This window comes from Chiloscyllium plagiosum, chromosome 28 (genome assembly GCF_004010195.1).
Source record: "Chiloscyllium plagiosum isolate BGI_BamShark_2017 chromosome 28, ASM401019v2, whole genome shotgun sequence".
NCBI lineage: Eukaryota > Metazoa > Chordata > Chondrichthyes > Orectolobiformes > Hemiscylliidae > Chiloscyllium > Chiloscyllium plagiosum.
Genome location: NC_057737.1, coordinates 41,052,171 through 41,079,433, shown reverse-complemented (window position 1 = coordinate 41,079,433; position 27,263 = coordinate 41,052,171). Strand labels below are relative to the sequence as shown.

Below are 27,263 nucleotides of genomic sequence, written 5' to 3'. Positions count from 1 at the left end.
AGAGAGAGAGAGAGAGAGACACACACAGAGAGAGAGAGAGACACACAGAATAAGGTAAGGAGGCTCATGTGAAGGATAAACACTGGTAGGCCATAGCTCAGTTTTCTGTACTGAAATTCCATCATGTAACCACTGTCTAAAAGTCACTGCCAGAATTCAAGATATAAATATACACACAACCTTTCACATAACGTGCACAAAGCTATCGGACAATCTCTATATTTATAGAGAGAGTTATACAGCATGGAAACAGGCCCTTTGGCCCAACTCAATGTGGATCAGGATTGCAGCTCTCCCACTGAACTCATCCCATTTGTCTTTGTTTGGCTGGTAACGCTCTAAACCTTTCCTATCCATGTACCTATCCAATGTCTTTTAAAATGCTGTAATTGTACCAGCCTCTACCATTTCCTCTGGCAGCTCGTTCCATATATGCACCAACCTGTGTGTGAAAAGGTTGCCTCTCAGGTCCCTTTTAAATCTTTCCCCTCCCATCCTAAACCAATACCCTTTAGTTTTGGACTCTCCTAATGCAGGGAAAGACCTTGGCTATTCATCTTATACATGCCCCTCTTAATTTTATAAACCTGTATAAGGTCACCCCTCAGCCTCCGACACTCCAAGGAAAAAGTCCCAGCCCATCCAGCCTCTCCTTATAATACAAACCTTCCAGTCTCAGTGACATCCTTTTTTGCCCCCTTTCCAAGTTAAAACATCCTTCCTATAGCAGGGTGACCAGAATTATATGCAGTACTCCAAATATGACCTTACCAATGTATTGTACAGCTGTAACATGATGTCCCAATTCCTATACTGAATGCTGTGACCGACAAAGCAAAGTGTGCCAAACTCCTTCTTCACCACCTGGTCTACCTGTGATGCCACTGTCAAGGAACAATGTACCTGAACCCCTAAGTCACTCTGTTTGACATACTCCCCACAGGCCTACCATTAACTGTACAAATTCTGTCCTGGTCTGTCTTCCCAAAGTACAACACCTCACATTCATCTAAATTAAACTCCATCTGCCATTCCTCAGCCCACTGGCCTAGTTGATTAAACATAATGTTGCTCTCTTAGATAATCCTCTTCATGTTCCACTACACCACTAATTTGGGTGTGTCTTATATCTTCATACACTATCCTGACTTGGAAATATATCGTCGTTCCTACACTGTTTACTGGATCAAACCCCTGGAACTCCTTTCATACCAGCACTCTGGCTGTCCCTACATCAGATGGTCTGTAGCAGTTCAAGCTGACAGTTCACCATCATCTTCTCACGGGCAACTAGGGATAGGCAGCAAGTCATGGCCCAGCCAACGACATCATGAAAATGGATCAAAAATAAAAATTCACAGATAGAAGACTCGTCCCTCTTTCTGAATAATTAAAGACAGCAGAGGTTGCAGCTCTCCCACTGCAAGTCAATTATCCCAGAAACATCATTATAACTGGAGAAAAACATTTAAAAATAAACTGAATACACAAAAAACAGAAAATCTCAAAAGTCAAATGTTTACAGTGGGGTTCCTTGCCAAATCTAGTGCTGGACAGCAACCAAATCTAAAGTAGGTCATCACTGACGATGAACAGCAACTTAATAGTAAGCGTTTATATAAAATTGCAGAAAGCAAAATTCAATTTCTGCAAATTAGCATTGGTACATCAATAGGAGAGTCAGTTCTTCGGATTAACCATTGCAGCAACTACCAGGTTCATGGGAGCTAGAAGAAGAAATGTTTGCAAAGAGTGAGGTACCAGCACTTTAGCTCCACTGACAATGCGGTGGAAAATATTCAGGGAAATCACCCCAATACGACATGGCTGATCTGAAAACAGAATGGCAATATTTTTGCCAGATGACCAAAGGTTCACCTACCATTGACACTGCCTCCATTGTAACTTCACACAGTAAAATCAGTCTCTTTCTTTTTGAAGGGAAAGAATATTTCTGTCACATGTGTAAGAGGGATCCAGTTCTGTTTACAAAGGCAGTCACTACAAATACTTCCACGGAGTAACAGGCAACATGACCAGGTGAAAACCCGATGGAACAAAGTTTGAGGTTACCAGCTTCTTACGTTGAGTCAAGTAATGGCCAGTGTCTCAGGAAGACAAATGACAGAGCGCTACTCATCTGCACAAGCTATGTGTACGGAGACTAGAGTCAGTGGACAAGAACTACCAGCCAAGGGAGGGAACAAATGGTGTCATGTGAGAGAGACTGGTCAAACTCCAGCAGGTTAAGAAACAGAAAGCAGAATTGGGAAAAGTTATCCAGATAAAGGGAGAGGGACAAAGCCAGACTGAACTCAGCTGGAACTGGAAACAAATGAAATGGACAGGACGGGGATGAACATTGAAGGGACCTGTAAAAGGAAAGGCAAAAGTTTCTCTCATTCTCTCTGCAAAGTTTGTTCAAGGGATAGCGAATTGAAAGTTGACAGATTGTGATGGGTCTAATCCAATGGGAGGATTTTAAAAAGTAGGGACCGAGATAGTGAAAATGTTTGCACCTGATTTCACAAGGGGCAGTCGGGTTAATAGATGGAGGAAAAAAATGTCACGGTGATTTGGTGATGGCAAAAGAAAGAATGTTCAGAGGTGTGGGGACACTGCAGTGTGCTCTTGTGCTGCAGTGGTAGTGTCCCTACCTGTGAGCCAGGAGTCCTCGATTCAACTCCTACCTATCCCAGAGCTATGTAGTAACATTCCCGAACAGATAGATTAAAAAAAGAAATCTGTGCAGTGAGTTACTGGGAATGGCAATAGGTGAACCACACATGGCTTCAAGGTCATACTGGAGTGACATTAAAATGCTCAGAGCAAGAGGAAAATGGATCAAATACAAGGAGGAACAGAAACAATGGACATAGTGGGCTCTAGGGTCTGAGAATATTCTGACCGTCAACACTAAACTAGAGCGAGTTAGAAACCTTTTCAGAGAATCCTACATCAGCATTCAATAACTGCTTCCTAGCATACATTTCTTATAGGAAGGAATTAAACAGGACTCTGAAATAAACTATTTCAAAACATGATTTGGAGATGCCGGTGTTGAACTGGGGTGTACAAAGTTAAAAATCACAACACCAGGTTATAGTCCCACAGGTTTAATTGGAAGCACACTAGCTTTCGGAGCGATGCTCCTGATGAAGGAGCGTCACTCTGAAAGCTAGTGTGCTTCCAATTAAACCTGTTGGACTATAACCTGGTGTTGTGTGATTTTTAACTTATTTCAAAACAGTAAGTTTTCACACAGTTTATAATAAGGATCCCACACAGCTCCCAACACTGCCATTTCAGACGAATTACTGTGCAGACGAAAGAAATTTAAACAAAAACAATGGCCAGGCAAGACCTCGCCTTAATGCTTTATGTCAGAGAGTGGTGCCAAGTACATTCTGTACAGAACTAGGAGGGCTGTGAGGCGCATCTGACCACCAGCTGTATCCTGTGTGATAAACAGGATCCAATTACACTTTTGGAAAGCACTGTTTCAAATTTATATTTTATTTTTACATACGAAGTTAAAGCTGAACAACGTGACTACGGACCGAAAAGATCAGCATCAAGGAGTTTTGATCATTCAGAGGGATCTTTGTTAAGTGGGGGACACTGTTCCAAATGATGCCTGATCTCTGAGCATTTGTCACGGCAGCAGAAATCAGGGAGAATGGGGGGTAGTGGCCAAACAGGATGTGGCACAGCGTGAGACATCTTGCCCATTTTACCTTAAAAACGTGAAAACTATCTTTCCTGTTCCAAGATGGTGTGGGGATTGCTGGGGTATGTGTGTTATTTCAGGTTTTCAGCTAGCCTAGCTTTCCTTTGTTTCTGCACTATATCTGACCTGCAACTAACATGATCTCACCTCAACGCAGGAGGCAGCCTCTGATTGAGTGGTAGTGTACAGAGCTCTCGGATGGAAGGTGGAGAGTTTCAGATACTGCTGCAAAATGTCCCACTGACAGTCTGCTTCTGAACAGTGGGGTTACTTTTATGGAAGTTACTCTGGCAGTTGTGTAGTTAACTTAATGCCGTAATGCATGCCCGGGATCATATTACAGGGCTCCAGTAACAAAAAATGGTAGTGTGCTGGGATAGGTTAAGTGTAATGTAGGGAAGCAGTGTGGCAGACGATGATTAGTTTAGAAAGACAAAGCAAGCCAGCATGATTGGTTATGCTAATGTTATCCGATAAGCGTGGGAACAACAAGTGTATAAACTGCAGAGGAGCAAAGATGTTACGGGCAGTCAGGGAAGACATTTTTCTGGCTGCCACAGCTTCGATTTTGCAAGATTAAAGTTTAATGTCATGAAGGATTTTGCGTGTCTCCTGGTAATTGTTTATAGAACATTGAGTGATTCTTCCACAACTCTTTCCACAGGGAAACACTCACTGGCTAGACAATGAGACCCCAGAGTGTGGAGCAATCAGCTATTAAGGAGGTGGTTACAGCCACAAACACGTGCTCATGTCACAGCCTTTACAATGGTCAATCAGATTGTGAATTCTTCCTTTTGAAGGCAGTAAAGATGCAACCTGGAAGTAGCAACTCACAAAGGGCTTAATGTCAGATTTAAAGTATGTATTTATTGGTTCCATCACTTAAAAACTTTTATGATACAGAAAGTTCCAAGCAGAAGCTGAACAGGCTGAGGTTTATTTTCCTGGACTGTAGGACTGAGGGGGTGACCTTATAGAGCTTTATAAAACCAAGGGAGGCCATAGATAAGTTTCTACACTAGATTTAGAGGTGCCGGTATTGGACTGGGGTGTACAAAGTAAAAATCGCACAATGCCAGGTTATAGTCCTGTTGGACTATAACCTGGTGTTGTGTGATGTTTAACTTCATAGATAAAGGTGAACACCAAAAAGTCTTTTCCCCAGGGTATGGCAGTTCAAAACGGGAAAGCATAGGTTTAAGGTGAGATGGGAAAGATTTGAAAGGTACCTGAGAGGCAATGTCTTCACAGAAGGTGATGAATGTATGAAACCGAGCTGCCAGAGCAAGTGGTAGAGGTGGGTACAATTACAACATGTAAAAGATATTTGGATAGGAAAGATTTAAGAGAGATATGGGCTAAAAGCAGGCAAATGGGACAAGTGCAGTGTAGAAACTTGCTCGGCATGGATGAGTTGGGCTGAAGGGTCTGTTTCCATGACTCATATTCTGGCATATTTTGAAAATCAGACTCTAAAACAAGAGATTCTGCTAATTAATGACAGTAGCTGCAAGTATCTACAGAGCCTGTCCCCAGTGCTACCCTGGAAATGCACTCCCTTTAAAAGGTATTCTCCATGCAGACTTCTGCTACTGCTGCTTACAGAAACAATGGCAGACCTCATCCAGCCTCCCTCCCACTTACCTTCTCAGATGCTGTCTGACCGGCTGTGCTTTTCCAGCACCACATTCTTTGACTCTGATCTGCAGCATCTGCAGCCCTCACTTTCTCCTAGTTGGACTCATGAGAGTACATTTATGGCCCTAAAGTGCCTCAGCACTTGAGTACAGCTGACAATGCATCAACAGCTCCTCCTCCAACCTTTTTACTTTTAAAATTCATTCATGGGATGTGGATGTCACGACTGGGCCATTAATTATTGCCCATCCCTAACTGCCCTGGAGAAGCTGCTAGTAAAGAGGTTATGGGGAAAAATTAAAAAATAATTGATGAGGTCTTTGTCTTTCTGATAGTTAAGAGAGGCCCTTTCTCTCTAAAGTCATTAGATACTTTCTGTTGTATCTTCAGGATTGCCTCGAACAAACTGTTGCAAAAGCTGAGCTTCAGCAAGTTTAATATCCTATAGGTTAAACTTTACTACATAAGTGATTAGGGGAATAGGAAAAGGAGGGCGGCATTTGGAAGCACATTAATTCTGTTCCCCACTAAAAAAGGGATGGTAACTGATCCACACCCCAAGTCCATCTGTTGACATTTGTCAGCAAGTGTTCCATGTTTTTTTAAGACCCTTTTTTTAAAATCAGAATTTGGTCTTCATTTCTCTCCTGAATGTCCTGGCTCTGATTTTAAGTTTGTAACCCTTTGTCCTGGATTTTTAAGTCATGCAAGATATTTCTATCTATCCCTCAATCTTAAAACTCCAAATAAAATTGTTTAATGCACAGAAGGTAAGCCTAGCTTATCAAAGTTCTGCTGAGAATAACAACCCTGACAGCATTCCCTCTTTCCAAAGCCTAATTATGTTGTCTAAGGTACCTTAGAACTGTCTACATATGTGGTTTATCCAGGGGATTGTGCAGTTATGGCCTGCCATTTTATAGTCTAGGCCTCTAAATACAAAGGCTAACGTCCCATTAGGCTTTTCTCACTAATTGTTCATTAGTGCTCTGGGTAAATGGATGTTAGGAACATCACCTTTCTACCATTTTTAAAAGATAAGTCTATTTCTTTTCTGCTAATAAATGCATGAGCTCACATTTAGCTCCACTGAAACCCAAAACTTAAAAGGCTTCTTTAAAACAAAAATGGCAGCTCATTTTTGGGTTGGAATTCCCAACTCAGTGCCCTCACTGGAATAAAAAGAGAATGGATATGAAAATGAGATGGAATGGCTGTATTTCATGAGTGACATCAGCAAGTGACCATAAGGATGGAATGGTCTGTGCTCGTGAGAGACAACACTATCACATTCAGCAGTGTCAATACAAGGGTTTGCAAAGCTCTCACTAAGGGCTGACAGTAGTCACTCGAAGGTAAGGGGAAACCATTTGGACAGGTGCAAAGGCTGATGGGCCTTTTTCAGAGCTCTACAACATTAGGCCACTATTTGAATACTGCATGCAATTCTGGTCTCCCTGCTATGGAAAGGATGTTGTGAAACTTAAAGCCACTCAGAAAAGATTTACAAGGATGTTGCCAGGGTTGGAGGGTTTGAGCTATAGAGAGGGGCCAAACAGACTAGGGCTATTTTCCCTAGAGTGTTGCAGGATTAGGGGTGACCTCATAGAGGTTTATGTAATCATGAGGGGCATGGACAGCGTGAATAAATAAGGTCTTTTCCCCAGGGTAGGGGAGTCCAAAACTAGAGGGTACAGGTTTAAAGGGGAGAGGGAAATAATATAAACGGGAAATTAAAGGGCAATATTTTCACACAGAGGGTGGTATGTGTATGGAATGAGCTGCCAGAGGACATGGTGGAGGCTGGTACAATTACAACATCAGGATGGGTATATGAATAGGAGGGGTTTAGGGGGATATGGGCCAAGTGCTGACAAATGAGACTAGATTAGGTTAGGATATCTGTTTGGTGTGGACGAGTTGGACCAAAGGGTCTGTTTCCGTGCTGTACATCTCTATGACTCTGATGTAACAGTGCCAGAGTTGACCTTGACCAAGTGCTGCAGACTGGCACATTCCGAGGACCAGGACTGCGTGCACAACTGCTGCCAAGGCACAATGGGAAAAGTCCACCATAGTCTTTCTGCCAAAGTTAAATAAGGGTCCATTTATGCTACTGTACAGAAGCACACTGCATTCGTGATTATGTAAATAAAGACTTTTATGAATAAAGTATAATTTTTGAAATTAAAAAAAGTCAAGGATAACCAGCTGACTGATATGCAGTATAGAACCCAAGTCGCAAACCATAGGACACATACCCACTTATCACAGCAAGTCAATTATTTCAATCAATTAACAACATGGAACAAGGCCAGAGGGCAGAAAACAAGGTGCAGGATTTTCCCTCATTCTCTACAGTCGGCCAGTTAGAGCATGGGGGTTCATAGCTGAACTGGCCCCATCCTCCAGTCCCCAGGCTCTCTATCATTACCTTCCATTGTGTGCGAAGACAGGACTCACCTCATTGCATTCTTCAGTAACTCAGGAAGGATGTAGTCCAAGGGCATTGGGATATAAGGGTACCTGGCTGCCACATGACCATTTATCCTCACTCTTGGGGAACTGCCATACTGATGCTCACATAAGCGCCTAGAGAGAAAAAAAAGGAATAAAATAACAACTCATCTTTAAAGCAAACACTGTTCTGCTCATGTTTGAGTGACATAAATATTAACTCTACTCCTTTTACCATAGTGCTACTTCACCATAACATATAGGATCAAATGGAGGCCATTCAGCCCATCGAGCCTGCTCCACAGATTAAAATCTTGAAAGCATCAGCATTAATCAGTTGCAGAATTATTGACTTTTTTTTTGAGGTAAACAGAACAATGCAGTATCTAGGTACTGCACAATTTAAAACAGCTTTAAAGTAACAAAAATAAATAATTAAGAAAAAATGCAGCAACAATAGCATTGCTGCACAGTTGCATAACTCTGCTTAAGCAATCGGGACTAATCAATGAACAATATTTATTGGGCTTAAAATTTATAATTTATAAAAAGGGATCAAGAGTTACAGGGAGACAGCAGGAGAATGGGATCCTGCTCAGCACTCCACTGTATCTCTCTTTAGTCTTTACCTGTTTGTGCCTGGTTTGTTGAAAGGGGTGGAAAGAGGCTGAAAGGTTAGTATAATTTTTGCTCAATGTGTTGAAGTTTTGAAATTGATTTCCATGTATATGATCTTGGATTTGCTTTCTTTTTTAGATTAGATTAGATTCCCCACAGTGCAGAAACAGGTCCTTTGTCCCAACCAGTCCACACTAACCCTCTGAAGAGTAACCCACCCAGACCCATCTCTCTCTGACTAATGCACCTAGCACTGTGGGCAATTTAGCATGGCCAGTTCACCTGCCCTGCACATCTTTGGACTGTGGGAGGAAACCGGTACAAACTCAAAGTGCCAACAGTCACTCCTGGTGATACTTCTCAAAAGACTGTTTGGGATTTAATGAGAATCCAAGTGAATTCTATGTAAATAATTGTCAGCTGTCATTTAACTTGCGGACAGACATTTTGAGAGCGGTTTTTGCAAATTTTAGTTGTGGTAAAAACAAGAACAGATTCTTTATTAATTCTTCAAACTTACCTGGATTTATGGGATTGATTTCATTTGTCACTTTCCTTTGCTACAAAAGAAAAACACTATAACACTAGAAAATAATGCTCAAAGATACTAGCTTTTAAAAACCATAAAGTCCCGAGACGTAAGAAACTGCTACAATATAGGGGAGAGGTCAGTATTTAATCCCCTCTGGTTTAGGGCCCATTAAAACTACCTAGCATCAATTAAACAACAAACTTTCCAAAAGGCGTGGTCCATGGAGAGGGTAGGTTGGAGAATCACTGCAGCATTAGAAGCACCACAAACCACTTCCACACCCCAGTGATGTTCAGATCCAGTGAGGATCCTTATCCAGAACATCGCAGCCACAGGGCAACACGATAACAAGTGGCTGACATTGCTGCCTCACAACACCACAGACCTAGGGTCAATTCCAGCCTTGGGTGATTGTCTGTGTCAAATCTGTATGTTCTCCCTCTCTCTGTGCAGGTTTCCTCTGGGTGCTCCTGTTTCTTCCCACAGTCCAGAGATGTGCAGGTTAGGTGAAGTGGCCATGCCAAATTGCCCATAATGTATTAGCTATGGGAAATTTGGCATTAATTAGAGTGGGGGGAGCGGAGTCTGGGTGGGATGCTCTTTGGAGGGTCGGTACCAACTTGATGGGCTGAATGGCCTCTTTCCACACAGCAGGATTCTATAATTTTACCATAATCCCACCCAGATTTAAACAGAAGCTTGTACAAACTGTGGGTACCACAAAAAGAACTAGCTATAGATACACAGGGAGAGGCAAACACTTCAGCAAGGGACAGAAAGAACTTAATTTTTTTTTAAATTGAAAAAAAAACAAGCTCTGTCTCTCAGTTTCAGGATATCTCCAAGCATTTTACAACCAGGATTTTATTGAAGTGAAGTGTAGCTATTGTTGTAATGCAGAAGCTCAGTTGTTCATTGCCTGTCATGATACAACAAGACAATAAGTTTGTGTGATGTTGAAAGCTAAAGTTCAGCCAGAATTCCCCAGCTTTCCTTTGAAATCATGCCATGGAATCGTTTACATCAATCAGAAAGGACAAATGGGGCCTTGATTTTACACATTATTAGAAAAAGAAAAAGGAGCTTGCATGAAACGGCAACAAATTGCTTTCAAACGTACACAGGAGATTTCACAGGAGGGTTTTTTTTAAACCGGGGACAGAGGGAAGTCACAAGTGGGCAGCACAATGGATGTGTTTGGCACTGCTGTCTCACAGCGCCAGGGACCTGGGTTCAATTCCAGCCTCGGGTGACTGTCTTTGTGGAGTTTGCACATTTCTCCCAGTGCCCGCGTGGGTTTCCTCAGAGTGCTCCCGTTTCCTTCCACAGTCCAAAGATGTGCAGATTAGGTAGATAGGCCATGCTAAATTATCTACAGTGTTCATGGATGCAGAGGCCAGGTGGATTAAGGATAGGGTAGGGGGGTTGGGTCTGGGCGGGATGCTCTTCAGAGGGTTGGTGTGGACTTGATGGCCTGATTCCACACTGTAGGGATTCTATGAGTAGAAAAGGCTCACACTGTATCATCCAGAAATGAAAGTATGGGAAATAGTCAGCGATATGGCAAGTATGCATCCAGGAGTGTCAATTGTGTCAGTGTTGACCTCAACCTTTCAAAGGGCTATTTGCACAGCTGGTCAGAGGCAGCATTGAGGGCAGGAGCTGTGGGGCAGGCAGGCGGGGGGAGTGGGGGATAAAGAGAGACCACAGCATAACAGTTATGTCACAGGACTAAAATCCAGAGGCCAGGATAATAGCATAACCATAGCAAAAGGTGTAATTTAAATTCAATTACTAATTCAGAGTTGGAATAGACAGAGTCTCACAAAACTATCATGGATTTTTAGAAAAATTCATCTGGCCAACTAAAACTCTTCAGGGAAGGATGTCGGTGTCCTTACCCAGACTGGTCTCCATGTGACTACAAACCCCAGCAACGTGGAGGACTCTGAGCAGGCCATTTCCATGGCCACTTAAATCACTCGTTAGAAGGACAATTCGGGATGGACAAAATAAAACTGCTAAATTGCCAGTGACACTCTGATCTTATGGAAGATCTTTTCTAAATTCTCACATACATTGACCAAAAGTGGACAGGTTAGTGATGAAGAATATGGTAAACGTAGACATCCTTCAAATGACAATATTTCAGCTCCACACCCAGAAGGGAAAGCAGCCTGTTGCCTTAACCACAAATAAACAGAAGTGAGAAAATAAAGCATGACAGTAACAGACAGCTTCCCACCGCTGAACCCATGGCTAACTTAGTCGTATAATTCATTACACAGAATTAATGTCACTTGATCAGCTTGATCATCACTTTCTAATCAAAGGAGCTTTTGAGAATTCTCTATTTAATGTTCTGGAATGCAATCTGTAATGCTTGTCAACCTTTAACATCAGCAGAGGAGAAACACAGCTGGTCCACTGACTGCACAATATTATCTGCTCCAATCCCATTTCTAACTTCTCTCAATCTCACACTCTACATTTTAATATTTTTTTACTTTAAATTTTTTTTTTATGGTTCTTTTTCAATTAACAACAATCCTCATTAGGTTGAGGTGTTTGAAGGGTCGAATGGCCTTATTCAGAGACAAGCAGGGAATTCTGCTGAAACCACACAAATGGAGCTGTGACTAGGTCACTGCTGTGTTTGCTATTTAAGAACAGTTCAATGAACTGTCTTGGCACGTGAAAATATTTGTCAATGTTTGAGACACGTAATAACACTAAATAAATACAAGCTTTTTTTCCGCCCCATGAACTCTGGAAATAAACTTCTGCACTTGCAGTAAAGTAATCCACATTCAAATATCCTTTTGCACAATTCTATTTCTTCTACATTACTCCTTTACACCTCAAATGGAATTTGAATTTCAAGCAGCAAGGGACAAGCAACACTTGCAGCTGCAGTCCTCATTGTTAAAGTAGTGTTCCACCACTAACAACATTCTGGGGGTTACCATTGACCAGAAACTGAACTGGAATTGCCATATAAATATAGTGGCTAACAGAGCTGATCAGAGGCGAGGAATACTGGTGAACAACTCATCTCCTGTCCATTTCAATTTTATAAACCTCTATAAGGTCACCCCTCAGCCTCCAACACTCCAGGGAAAACAGCCCCAGCCTATTCAGCCTCTCCCTATAGCTCAAATCCTCCAACCCTGGCAACATCCTTGTAAATCTTTTCTGAACCCTTTCAAGTTTCACAACATCCTTCCGATAGGAGGGAGACCAGAATTGCACACAATATTCCAAAAGTGGCCTAACCAATGTCTTGTACAGACACAACATGACCTCACAACTCCTGTACTTAATACTCTGACCAATAAAGGAAAGCATACCAAATGCCTTCTTCACTATCCTATCTACCTGCGACTCCACGTTCAAGGAGCTCTGAACCTGTACTCCAAGGTCTCTTTGTTCAGCAACACTTCCCAGGACCTTACAAGTGTATAAAAGTATATGAAGTCCTGCCCTCATTTGTCTTTCCAAAATGCAGCACCTCACATTTATCTAAAGCTCCACCTGCCACTTCTCAGCCCATTGGCCCATCTGATCAAGATCCCATTGTACTCAGAGGTAACCTTCTTCATTGTCTACCACACCTCTAAGTTTGGTGTCATCTGCAAACTTACTAACTATGCCTCCTAAGTTCACATCCAAATCATTTATATAAATGACAAAAAGCACCAATCCTTGTGGCACTCCACTAGTCACTGGCCTCCAAGTCTGAAAAGCATCCCTCCACCCCTACCCAGTTTTCTACCTTTGAGCCAGTTCTGTATCCAAACGGCTAGTTCTCCCTATATTTCATGCGATATAACCTCACTAGCCAGTCTACCAGGAAGAACCTTGTCGAATGCCTTACTCAAATCCATATAGATCATGTCCACCACTCTGCCCTCATCAATCCTCTTTATTACTTCTTCAAAAAATTCTATCAAATTAGAAAGACATGATTTCCCACGCACAGAGCCATGTTGACTACCCCTAATCAGTCCTTGCCTTTTCAAATACATATAAATCCTGTCCCTCAGGATTCCCTCCAACAACTTGCCCACCACTGACATCAGGGTCACTGGTCTATAGTTCCCTGGCTTGTCCTTACCACCCTTCTTAAACAGTGGCACCGCCCTAGCCAACCTCCAGTCCTCGGACACCTCACCTGTGACTATCGATGATCCAAATATTTCACTAACAGGCCCTTGCTTCCCACAGAGTTCTAGGGTACACCTGGTCAGGTCCTGGGGATTTATCCACTTTTTCGTTTCAATGCCACATGGACTGCGGTTGTTCAAAATCCCAACTCACCACCTCCTTCTGGAGAGCAGTGAGGAATGGGAAATAAATATTGGTTTTACCAGTGATGTGTACATCACCAAGAAGTTAAACAAAAATGCAGAGTTTAAACGAAGAGTTTGAAAACTGAAGCAAGAACCTGGTTAACGGTGCAACTGACTGCAAAGCTATTGGTTTATGTTAGCAGGATTGATTGTCTGTTCTCCAGTGAAATTCAGCACTGCACTCCAATCTCCCTTTCGAACCATATAAAGCCTTGCGATTGTGTGTGCAACCTCAGAAGCTTCAAAAGTATTTCAGTGTTTTTTAAAAAGGTAGCTATTGTAGTAATACAGGAAATGTGTCAAAGAATTTGAAGACAGGAATCTTCTATAATAAAGAGTAGGTAACGACTGAATAATGTACTTGGGTGCCGTTGGTTGAGAGGGTTAAATATTTGCCAGGCTTGCAAACACATCTGATTTAGAATAGAAAGGGTGAAACTGTTTCCAATGGCTCAAGAGTGAAAAACCAGGTCACTAAATTGAAGGTCATCAGCAGAAGAACCAAGTGGTACTGAGGAAATTATTAATTATTAGAATCCAGAATGCACTGCCTGAAAGGGCTATGGAAACAGATTCAGTTCAGCGAATTTAATACAACTTTTCAAAGGAAAAAATGTCACTTGTCTATGGAGGGGTAAAGCAGGGGAATGGGACTAATTTCTTTGCAATGGTTTACTTAATTATACAAAGCTATAATGGACCAAATAGAATTGAAGAGCACAGGAAGAACCTAAGAGTCTTTGAGGACAATAGCAGGGAATTCCTCAGTGCTACTTCGTAAAAATAGCAGGAGATCTTTCACACTCACTGGGAGGAGAGAGAGACGGGGCCTCTAAGTTCTCTTCCAAAAGGCAGCACCATCAACAATGGAGCACTCCCTCAGTACTGTACTGGAAGCATCATCCCAGAGATAGGAGGTAATGCTGATGGACACTTGTTAGACCTGAATTGGAGTACTGCACACCAAAGTAGGTACCACATTATAGGAAGGCTGAGTATGCGACAGAGACAGACATACAGAGAGGAGGATAGATTGATGGAGTTGGGATTACTTCTGGTCCCCAGTTATAGGAAAGATATTGTTAATCTCGAGGGGGCTCAGAAGAAATTTACCAGATGTTGCCGGGTATGGAAGTTTGAGTTATAAAGGCAGGAACATTTTTCACTGGAGAGGCGACTTTAAAGAAGTTTATAAAATAATAAGGAATATAGATAGGAGTTAATGGTAGTTGTCTTTTCCCCAAGATGGGGGATTTCAAGACTAAAGAGGCATATCTAGAACGTGAGAGGAGAACGTTTTTAAAAAACACACATGGTGGTTTGCGAATGGAACACACTTTAAGGAAATGGAGAATGTGGGGACAATTACAACATTTAAAAGATTTTTAGATAACTACATGAATAGGAAAAGGTTTGGAGGGATATGGGTCAGGAGCAGGCAGGTGGGACTAGTTTAGTTTTGGATTATGTTCAGCATGGACTGGTCGGATTGAATGGTCTGTTTCCGTGCTGTATGATGTTATGACTAATAGCCAGGAGCCTGCTGACCCCCCAGTGCAACTCTATTGCCTCCCACGAGGAGAGCAGGTGAGTTAACATGAAGAACTGGGGTCAAGTTTTACACGACACGTAAGAAAATTCCAGATTTTTGGCCAAAAATAAGGTGTAGACTTTTACATGTAATCAACTATTACTCAAGCATATACGTAATCAATTTCCACTCCAACCACCCAGCCTCTGCTCAGCAACCAGACAAGTTAACACAGAATAGGCTTGTCAGCAAAACTCAAGCCCAAGGGGCAAAAGGTGTAGTAGTAATATAGGAACAAAACTGGCTCAAGCTTAGAAAACAGCATTAGTGGGTGGTTGTTTTACCAGGCTAGAGGGAGGTATATTGTTGTCTTACCTGACTAGAGGGAGGTATAGTGTGTTCCCCAAGCTTCAGAGCTGAGATCTCTGCTGGTGCCAATATACAATACATCCACTGACTGGACATGGGGCAATAGGCCACAATTTAAACATTTTTAGACAACATGATCCTCATAGTACATACTGAGGAAAATAGCAACACAGCATGACAAAATACAGTGGCTGGGGAACGGGCAAACATATGGTAGTAAAACTTATCACTGGAATGTGTGAAGTGATAGAAGGGAGAACGTGGGGAGGCATGAAACAGCATTAAATACTGAATGAAAAACTTTGTGGATATTTACATACAAGCCTTTGAAGTTAGCAGGACAGGAGAATAAAGGATACAGGGATCCTGGGCTTCATTAATAGTGTCATAATAATAAAGTATCGAGGAAGTTACTTACATACAATATTCGTTCAGCATGTGGGGGAATACAATCCCAATTTTGGACACCAAATGTTAGGGAAAGAAGAATAAAGTCAACAGCACAGGTTAAATCCTGTACTGGCTGTGCAGTTCATGGCAAGGCTGCCTCAGCACATGCTTGTGGTTAATGCTCAAGTTGTACGTAACCATCTCTCCCACGCTGTAATGCAGAGAGCTGCCTGAGCTCCTTTATGATGTGTGGCTCCATATTTTGCAGAGGATTATAGGGCTTTCAACAAGAGATTTACTTGAAAACTTCCAGGGATGAGGTCCCATAGCTACAATGAAGAAGCAGGGTTTGTTCTCCTCATAGAAGAGGTGCTTAGAGGAGATTTGATAAAGGGGTTTTAGATTCAAAGAGTTTAGATGGAGTACGTCGTGGTTCAGGGATTAGTAAATAGAGAGGGAGAGAATGAAGATAATGAGCAAAAGAACTGGAAGCAACATCTAAAGAACTATTCCTAAAATAAGATCTTAGGATTTGGAAAAGATGACAGATACAGAATTAATAGTTAACCTACAAAAGGGAATACAATCAATATTTGAAGGGGAAAATAAATTCCCTTGGGGACGATAGTGTGAAGTTTTGATTCCACTGAACTAGTAATCCAATGTCCAAGCTAATGCCCTAGGTAGTGGTGGAATTTTAATTCGATTAACATTGGGAATTGAAAGCTAGTCTTGATAATGGAAAACCATGAAACTATGAATCATGCTCAAGTTCACTACAGGAGAAAGTGAGGACTGCAGATGCTGGAGATCAGAGCTGAAAATGTGTTGCTGGAAAAGCGCAGCAGGTCAGGCAGCTGGAAAAGCACAGCAGGTCAGGCCTGACCTGCTGCGCTTTTCCAGCAACACATTTTCAGCTCAAGTTCACTACAGCCCTTTGAGGAAGGCACTGTGACGTGCTAGCCTCTGCTCAGCAAAGTGGTTGACCTTTAACTGAATACGAAATGGCTTGGAAAACCACTTTCATTCCAGAGCAATTAGGGATGGACAACAAATGCTGGTCTTGCCAGAAACACTGAAATTCCACAAAAGTTAAAGAAATTGCAGAGATATGGAGAACAAGCAGAGTTAGAATGGGCAGAATTGCCTCCTTGTGTACTGGACTATTTTTGATGCTATGGCATACTATACAATACAATGAGAAGACCTCTCAAGTGTGTAAATTAGATATCCTGATGTTCTGGACTATGACAGGTTATCATGTTATTTGACACGACTTAGCTTTACTTAGTGTTTCACAGTGTGAGCTGCCCTTAATGTAGTGTCCTGACAGCTCTGCAGGGAGTTCATGGAAAGCTCAAACGGACAATAAATGTTTCACAGAACTTCTGCTCTTTGAAAAGGGATCCATACAAACAGCATTAACTGGTTAGTCACCTCCATACTTCTTGGAAAATCTCACTGCATTTGAACTGGCTGCGCAGTCTACCCACAGAACAAGAGCTCGCTTGAAGGAGTTCATTTGACGTGAAGTGATTCTGGATGTCATTAAGGTGTGAAAAGGGGTGTTGTTCAAAGACTAGGAAGGCATAGCTGGAGTCAAACACCATGCTGAGCCACTGAATCTCAGCGCTGTCTTCAGCATTCCTGCAACACTTGCAGAGAAAGTAATCAGCATGGAAAGCCACTTCTTAACACTCCCCAGTGAGAGATCTTGTGGTGCAGTGGTAGCACTTAGCTCTGGAGTCAGAAGGTCCAGCTTCAAGTCCCACATCAGGACTTGTTGGCAACGTGGAAACAAGATCCATAATAATCAGCCCTGGAATCTTTTCAGCATCTCTGCTCAAATTCCCAAAGGTGAAAAGGGAAAAAAAGTGCTTATGAAGATAATGTTAAAAAATTAAAATCACTATCTAGTTTTTGTTTAGATGGTTTCGAAGGTGTAGATGAAGGGGAGAATGGGATCAGATACAGTAACATTATTATATGAACAAGTCTGCAATAACTCACTAACTGGCCTCCTCTACAAGTTGAGCAAAGCTAAGGTATGGTCACTGCTGAAAGATCCGACATTCTTTACCTAAAAACAAAGTTTCTAGATGATTTTAAATTAAAATAACTTGTTTTCTTAAGAAGATAGAAAAAAGTCACCAATACTGAATTTTTTTTTCCCAAAATAGAAATATCATTGGTTCAGTAAAGGAAAAAGAAAACTGGAGCTAAAGAGGCAGAGGTTTTTCTCTCTCCTCTCTGCCAACCCATATACAGTCTGCTATTCACCAGAATTAGACTCCGTACACAAGCCTATTCTCGGGTCTCTCCGGTGGAGCAGACTGATGTGCAGTAAAAGCCCTTCCCCGGCCCTTGTTCTTAGCAGGCAACTACACTGAAAACTGCAATGTTCTAACTTTTATTATTCACTAAGCTAAGAGATGGAGGCTTTGGAAGTGTAACAAGAATCAAAAATGAAAAACAAAAAAAATTAGTTTCAGCTGAGATTATGTGGTTCTTACCAAGTCAAGGATCCTGCTGTATGTTTAATTTTAAACAAGTACCACATCACACAAACAGCAATGACAGGAACGTCAGCTTTTCCCCTGCCCTTGACATAACAGAAACAACCAGCTCACTGTCAAACAGACTGCATACCTTTCCTTCTTCAGCCGATTAGCATGACCCACCCACTTCCAGACCAGGGCTTCCTGGATAAGAGTCACGTAGTTGCCAGGCGAAAAAAAAAACTTTAAAAATAAACTCAGTCTAAATAAAGCTAAATATCACAGATCTGAAATAAGAAAAACGAAGTGCTGGAAAACCTCAGTGGTTTTGGCATCCTCTGTGGAGAGCATGTGCCAAATGTTTCAAGCAAATGTGTCATCTTTTGGCGTCACAGCATGTTCTCTACTCTTTCCAAATTCAATGACTAATCTCGCACAGGGCAGGACTCACCGAGCAAAATCTACCCACTTCTCAATGATCTTCTTTGGAGACAGCCGTGTACAGATAATTCCCACAAAGTCAGGCTGCGAAAAGAACACAGAAAAACAGACAGACTTAACGACAGAACATAGAAAAGTACAGCACAGTACAGGCCCTTGGGCCCACGATGTTGTGCTGAAGATTAATACTAATCTAAAATAAAATAGCCTAACCTACACTTCCCTCAATTCACTTCTGTCTACATGCATGACCAGCAGTCGCTTAAATGTCCCTAATGACTCTGCTTCCACCATTACCACTGGCAACATATTCCATGTGCTCACAACTCTCAGCATAAAGAACCTACCTCTGACACCTCCTCTACACCTTCCTCCTAACACCTTAAAACAATGACATCTCATAGCAGTCAATCCTGCTCTGGGGAAAAGTCTCTGGCTATCGACTCTATTCATGCCTCCCATTACTTTGTACACCTCTACTACTACAGGAATAAGATAACGTTGCAAACAGAGGCAGTTCGGCCTGGCGGGTCTATATTGGTGTATATGCCACACAAGTTTCTTCCCATTGTAACTACACCTCACCATGTCAACATACATGTCCACAGAAATAGATCATGTTATGGACCAATGGTATTACCATGTGATTTGGACGGTTAAGGTTCAGAAGGCTTGATGGGAAAGAAGAGGAGACAGATTAATTAAGAAGTTCCAAGCTGCCCTAGTCTAGTGAGACCATCTTTCCTTCTTATAGTTAAGTTTTACTCCATTGTAGCTAGTCACAGACATGTCTATATCATACAGTGTCAAAGCAGAATAATTAGCTAAAGGCATGCATTAGCATGGAAGGGATAAGGCATCAATAAACAGTGTCTGACATGGCACTGGATCAGAAGGTTACAGGTTCAAGCCCCACACTGGAGATTTAAGCAGGAGAGCCTAGGCTGATACTTCAGTGCAGTACAGGGAGCTACACTATTGGAGGCAGTCCCTTTCAATGCAAGGTCCAATTAAATAAGGCCCTATCTGCTGTCTCAGGTGGATAGAAAAAATGCAATGGCAAGTTTCGGAGAAGAGCATGAGAATTCTCCCTAGTTTCGTGGGCAACATTTACCCATCAACTAACATCACCAAAAACAGGTTAGCTGGTTGTGACCTTCTGAGTCTAACACATACCACTTCAAAAGTGGCTGTAGACCACTCAGGCATGTTGACAGAGTGAAAGGCATTGTATAAATGCAAATCTTTCTGACATTTCTATTATGGCATCAGCTTCCAATTTGCTCAATCATAGAATCCCCACAGTGTGGAAAGAGGCCATTCAGCCCATCAAACCTCTGGAAAGCATGTAACCAAGACACACTCGATCCCTGTAACCCCATATTTCCCCACAGCCAATCCACCTAACCTGCACATCTTTGGACTGTGGGAGGAAATTGAAGTACCTGGTGAAAATCCACACAAACACCAGGAGAATGTGCAAACTCCACACAGACAGCCGCCGAGGCTAGAGTCGAACGCGGATCCCTGGTGCTGGGAGGCAGCAGTGCTAACCACCAAGCCACCGTCATAAGTGTTACTCCTTGGAAATGTCAGCAACATGTTCCCACAGGAAGACTCAGATCAAAAATGTCAAACATGCCCGAGATTCTCAACATCAGCAACCTGGAGAGAGTGTAGCCTCTTGATCTCAACCAAGAAAAACACCCTGGACCAAGCCACCCTTGGGTGCTCTGCTGCTTCCTTTAGGAGTGTGATAGCACAACAACATCAGCAGAGAACTACAACACAAAAAAAAATCATCGTCCATTATTTGCTGGAGAGGGATTTTGCAATTTCTGTGTCAATATACAATCTAGAATAGCAACTGTTACTGGGTCTGAACTCTGTTCTCATAGGCAACTCCTTCCCAGCAATCACTCAGAAACTTCTGGGTACTCTCAGTCTTTGTGACAGCAATGTGTTTGCTGTAGGCAATAAGTTAATCATTAACATTACCAGCACTTTATCTACCTGGACTCATGTGGAAGGACAGCACACTGTTTACTTAACTCCTAGCAGCAAACAGGTCTCACTCCATGCAGGGTTTCCCCTTAAAACAATTTTCTCCCCTGGTTTCTGCACATTTTCTGGTTCCAAAGGCAGTCCCACTTTCAAGGATCAGTGGGAGTTCTCTTTTGAGAGAGGTTGCTGCTTATCTTGTTTGCTTCTGCAAATGGTTACTCATAAATCAGCACTTGACATTTTAACTGCGCTCCCTCAAAAAGCTGACTCAACAAATCTGCAAGACCAGATGAGTTGGTATAAACTAGTCACCCAGAATTTGAATTGAACTAAACCCAAGAAAACAGTGGGACTTACAAAGGCCCAGCAAACATCTCCCTCATCCTATTGAACACTTACATTATTCTCATACAGAGTCAGGTGATGTGTTGCCAGCATACGGATTCCCAGTCGGGACGTCAGAGTGTCATCCAGGAAAGAACGGATCAATGATTCATCCTGAAAAATTGAGGCACCATTGTACAATGAAATGCAACGGAAAATGCTCGGTTAGACAACTCCTTGCTCCTGCACTATCGCCACAGCCTTTGTTACCTTCAGATTCAACTATTCCAAAATGCCCCTTCACCAGCTTCACATCTTTTACCCTCCATTAACTTCAATTCATACAAACCACTGCTGTCTGCATTTTCACACGTATCAATTCTCCCATCGCCTGATCTACGGAGGAACCTCGATTATCCGAACAACACAGGCGGGGAATATTTTGTTCAGGATAATCAAATGCCGGATAACACAGTTCAGCCAATCTTCAGCACCTTGCAATCTTGTCCGGATCATCTGAAATTCGGATAATCAAATGCCAGATAATCAAGGTTCCTCTGTACATTAGCCGACACTGAGAACCAACACCAATTTTTTTAATCCTCATTTTTACAAGCACAATCCTCTGAGATAATTCTGATCTTCCCATTCTGGACTCTTGCACATCCCTGATTTTAACCACCGCATCACTGGTGGCCTCAAGGGCATAAACTCTTAATTTTCACCCAAAAAACTGTCCAGCTATCCAATCTTTCTCTCCTTAAAGACGTTTCTTATAAATCTACCTCTTTGATTCAGTTTTCACCTTCTGCCTAAAAACATCAATTCGGAAAAGATAATCAAATTTAGTTTGATAAAGATTAGATTAGATTAGATTAGATTACATTACATTACATTACAGTGTGGAAACAGGCCCTTCGGCCCAACAAGTCCACACCGACCCACCGAAGCGCAACCCACTCATATCCGTACATTTACCCCTTACCTAACACTACGGGCAATTTAGCGTGGCCAATTCACCTGACCTGCACATCTTTGGACTGTGGGAGGAAACCGGAGCACCCGGAGGAAACCCACACAGACACAGGGAGAACGTGCAAACTCCACACAGTCAGTCACCTGAGGCGGGAATTGAACCTGGGTCTCTGGCGCTGTGAGGCAGCAGTGCTAACCACTGTGCCACCATGCCGCCCAGCGTGCCTCCCATGCAATTTTCATGATATTAAAAAGGTGTTGTATAAATGCAAGTTTCACCTTTGTGTAACTACAGAGCAAAGAACAGCCACATGTGACAACACATCAGCCTTGGAAGATTGCAACACAGGCTGACATTTTCCAAGGTGCTGCATTTGTGGCAGTGCAGAGGCAACAGAGGGACCTGTGGAAGGAAAACTGCACAAGGTCTCCTCTGGGTCACTACGAACATCTCCTGCAGAGCCAGCTTGACAGCAGCGTTGCCAGAGCTTTGAATTATACCCCTAGACCAAAGAAGAACAAGGAACAAGACAGCACAGGAACAGGCCCTTTGGCCCACCAAGCCAGCACCGATCTTACACTGGCTTTCAGCTAGAAAAAGGTGCAAGATCCAAATATATGTGTTGCAAATTAAATAGATTTCCCGCAGAGATTTATATGTTCTAATCAATCTGTTCTAACATGTTATTATACACCCCCGGACTAACTGAAACTTGAAGCTAGGTTGTTTGATGAATTTGCATGTGATATACATAACCCTCTGAGAATAAATAAAGAGGTGACTTTAAACCCACTTCCTAAATCTCTCACCCCTGGGAAGTTCCTCACACCCTGTCTGCTTCTGTTCTAGACTAATTAATGCCACAGAATGAGTCAACAACCCAACATTTATAAATCGGGTGACAACCAGGGCAATCAATTGTGAACCAGAAAGACCTTGTGTTTTCTTACATCTAACAAGACTGCTAACACAAATTAAAGGACTGACATATGGAGAATATGTATCAGATTCAGCTTGAAATTTTATGTCTAAAAACAAAGTTAGCAAATCTTTTTTGATTTGGGCTGGGGCAGAATGACAAGGAGACAATTCCCCCGCTGGAACCGCTGGATTCCAATGCAGGAGGTAAAGTCGGCCAATCAGAATCTAAAATTAAAGCTTAAGACCCTGTAATGAGCTTTTGTTAATGCAGCATTGTGGAAATCATTATTCAGCCGTGCTCTCAGATAAGAGCTCAGCTGTATTTCTGGCACCTTCCGAAAAGTATTTCACGACACCAAAGTGAAACACTCAGGCCATATAGCAGCCAGGGGCTTGTGACGTCAGTGCTGTTCTATTCATCAAAACAAAGCTCCACAGGGCTCACATCTTTCAGAATTTCCCATGGAGGTGGGCAGCATAGCTACAAGGCTCATTACTTCTTACCAATTGAGCATGTATATCCATAACGGTTTCAAAAGACAAATCCTTCCATCGCAACAGCTGCTTTTTCACCTTCCAGAAAAGCAACTTGCATTTGCCTAGCACCATGAATGCAAGGAAGATGCCCCCCAAAAAATTCACATTTCATTAATCAGGCAAAAAGGTGATGCCAAACCAAGTCAAAATGGTGCTGGGCAGAGCGACCAAACACTTTGGTCAAAAAGTTGGACTTTTACCGTCAGTCAGTGACAACATTTAAAAATTACTGTGTTGACTATAAAGCATGTCAGGAGGTCCTAATGTTCTGAAAGGTGCTATGTAATTACAAGTCTACAAAAGGGAGTGAAATCATTACAGAGGTTTAGGAAGGATCACAGCATTTGTACAGGACAGAGTGTCAGAGCACAGCTGGCTGCCCCAAATCCATTTAAAGCACATCTGGATTTAGAATGCAGATGCTTTACAAGGTACACTAGTCAGTCATTATATGACTGGATTACAGACACAGCAAACAGAAAGGACACAGTGAAACAAAATATTGGTTCACATTTCCGGAGTTGGAAGGGATGCCTCAGAGCTGCCAAAGAGGACAGGGATTGGAATGGGTCACATTCGGAGAGGCTAACCGAGTTATCCCAGGACAGGGCACAAACATAACCACTTTCTAGTCTGCCTTACTGCAGTAGTACCATATGAACAGCCCACGTGACAGACACTGCCATCACTAAACAATTAACTCTACCAAAAATGACATTCAACCAAAATTCAGATTTTCACGGAAGTGGAATGAGAACCAAGCCCCATGTCAAGTATCATCAAATGAGCTGACAATAATGAACATTATTCCACTCAGCACGACTGCTTTAGGAAATTCTAAAGCTTCTCAATCAAAGAAAGTACTAATTTTGGCAGGAAAGTGCAACAAGGGTCAGTCTAGCGGAGAAAGAGACAAGACAGCGGTTAATTAAACTTCATTAAAGTGTCTACACATTACAGAGTCAAAACAATGATGTTCATCTACCTGCACGTATTTGCGGCATTCTCTGAAACCTTCAGCCAGCATCGTCACAACATCTTTATGGTCATCTAAGAGCTGACGAATCATCTTGCAGTACTGAGACTCTGTCTTGCTGTCTGTGATCTAAGGGAGTAATAAAAGGAGGGAATTGCTGGATTTGAACGATACTTGCAAAATCTTATTTTCCAAAAAACAAAACAAAAAGGGAGTTGGAAAGAAGGAAAGGGAGGCTTGGGTAAATAGCTAAAAATATACTCACTGGTGGGAAATCAGACAACACCTGAAAGGCTCTGATGTACAACTCATGCTGGAATAAAAGGAACATATTACCAAATGAATAAACACAATTCAAAAATCAGAGTCAACATGAAGCTCACCCTCTCCCCACATCATGATCCACCTTTCAAAAGCATCACTGTGAGACTGTGGCAAGGCACACCTCAAAGTGCCACAATTCCTGTTGTTGCAGCTCAGAGACATAAGAAAATAGAGACTGACAAGGAAGTTTTATTTCTGGCAATCGCCTAAGCTTAATCCAATCGCATTGATTTAGTATTAAGCACCGCTGAAGAACAGGCCAGCAGCAGAACAGTCATCGGATTGATCAATTTTTGTTTTAAAAACATTGCCAAATCAAAACATGCAAGTAGCAAAAAACAATGGATCAAGTCACCTTTTTTTTTGCACTGGTTAAAAATGGCTATCCAGTCACCAGGAGATATAACCATGTCAGTAAGACTTCAACAAACAAATGGGTTGTGAAAAAAATGTGTATCTTCTTTATTGAGGCTTCCTCTTTACCTGCCATCTCAATGAGCCCTGGGTCACCGTGCTCTGCTCAGGGTCTGAAGCCACAATGTGGGGGAATAGCACTTAATGTAAATGTATTGGGCGGGGGGGGGATCAACCCCAACTTGCACACACTGCACAGAGGCTTCCTATTAACCACATTTACAGCAACTGACAGGAGCAACCCAGGAATAAACAAGGACTGGTAGCTGAATGAGAGAGACAAAGCAGGATGGGTGTCAGGAGAGGCAGCTTCGAATAGTGATGAGGAAGAACTAATGAGTTATGCGACAAGACAGCAGGTCAGTTATCATCAACCAGTGCGTCTTTTCTCTAACCGAAGAAGCTGTAACTTGCTATTACCTTTCTAAACTAGTGTCTTTAACTAATGAATTAATTAAAACCAAAACTAATTAAAACAATTTAAGATTTTAAAATAAATTACCACATGAACGAATTTGGTTTGATTGGCAAGGCCATATGCTATAACTGCAACAGAGTGTCTACAACTTGAGAACGATCAGCTAAGAGTGTTTGATCTGTAGATAGCACCAAGGATCACGGAGGATGAAGGTTACCTAATGTTTTGTTCAACAGGCAGCCACCCCACTGCAGGTTAAGTCGAGCTTTAATGTTAGTAGGAGGCTGTAATGGACAGTCAGGCAGGGATGGCAATCCAAGATGGAACAATGAAGCAGCCTCAGCTTATGATTATGGATTGTAAGCAGCAAAGATGCAGGTCATCAGATGCAGGGGATCTTTCCTCTTTTGAAGTCTCTAATATAATTTCCGAACAGGGATTCTTTAAGTGCCATTTTCAGAATTTGATTGCGTCTATCTTCACAAAAGGCAAAAAATTTGTTTGATCCCTTTTCTTCTAACCAGAGATAATTTCACTTCTCTCTGCTTTAATGGACCCACATGTAATTTCTGTTTACCTACCTACAGGAAAGTTTACAATTTACTTTCATGGCTCTAGCTTGCCCACTTTTATTCTCCTTCCTTGAAAACTAAAATTCTTCCAGTCCTCTGTTCTACTACTTATTTTTTAAAGCAACATTCTAAGTCTCTTCCTTTGAACACTAATCTTTAACTCCACATGCTAGCCACAGGTAGACAATTTTTTTCCTGTGGGGACTTTATGCATTAAAGGAATGCGTATTTGTTACACATTATATATTCTTTAAAATGCTAGTCACTGCTGACCTACCATTCCATCTTTGTAATGTGGCTCCCAACCTGCTGCAGCCAACTTTTTCCACATAGCTACATGATTAAAGACAAAGCTTGAAACTTAACCATATCACAGACTCAATACAAAATTGTATGGTTTCTTACAATAGGGTTAGCTACAGTTCTACATGAAAAGCTGTACATGATCCAGAGGACACAAGTTAAAATCTCACCAAGCGCTGCCTGAAAATTAGAACACAGTTTAAAACAAGAGCAGAAACTGAAAGTGGTCATTGGTAAAAAAGAACACAAAGCTGTCAGGTTCTCTCAAATTCACTGGTTCACTGCCTTCCCTTTAGGGAAGGAAATCTGAACATGCCAGATAAAGTTCAACTTCTCCTTTCATTAATACACTCAGCACTACATTGTAAAGTGCTCCAAATGTTTCAAACCAGCTCATCACCTGACTTGCCTTTGAGTAATGCCATGAAGTGAATGTGGCAAGGATTCAAACAAAAAAAATGTACTGTAATGCCAAATGCAAAAGTTTACCTATCAGGAAATGTTGGCATAACAGAGGGGTTTAAAATTATGAAAGGTTTTGACAGGCAGAACAAGTGTTTCTACTTGTGAAGACATCTCTCAACGCCTCTAGTTCCAGCTAGAGGCTGTCAATATACAATTGTCGCCAAGGAATTCCATCAGCAACTTAGAAAAAAACTTCTTCATCAAGAGAATGGTGACAATGTGGAACCATTACCACAAGGACAGCACAGACATATTTAAGAGAGTCTTGACAACCATGAAGGAGAATGGAAATGAAGATCCCAATGGTAGTAATGGGTTCAGGTTCCTGTTCAACATCAATACTGGTGTGGACTGGTTGGACTAAATGTAACCACAATATGATATAAAAGATTAATTGTGTGTCAAGCTCAATGATTCTTTCTTGAATTTGTGCACTTTGTTCCTCTCTCCTGCATAGTTTTGTGATTTCT

The 27,263-nt window shown here is 41.9% G+C and overlaps 1 protein-coding gene across 3 annotated transcripts in view; it reads right to left on the bottom strand.

Moving 5' to 3' along the window:
* The window catches only part of bckdk (branched chain ketoacid dehydrogenase kinase), a 59,580-nt gene that overhangs the window by 21,458 nt on the left and 10,859 nt on the right, over positions 1–27,263 (bottom strand). For all 3 annotated transcript variants that reach the window (XM_043718755.1, XM_043718757.1, XM_043718756.1), the window contains 5 exons: positions 24,563–24,610; positions 24,307–24,426; positions 20,963–21,061; positions 18,570–18,643; positions 7,835–7,963 (listed from right to left, as the gene is read on the bottom strand). In XM_043718755.1, coding sequence (XP_043574690.1) covers positions 7,835–7,963; positions 18,570–18,643; positions 20,963–21,061; positions 24,307–24,426; positions 24,563–24,610 — 470 coding nt within the window. The remainder of the gene's footprint in view (positions 1–7,834; positions 7,964–18,569; positions 18,644–20,962; positions 21,062–24,306; positions 24,427–24,562; positions 24,611–27,263) is intronic.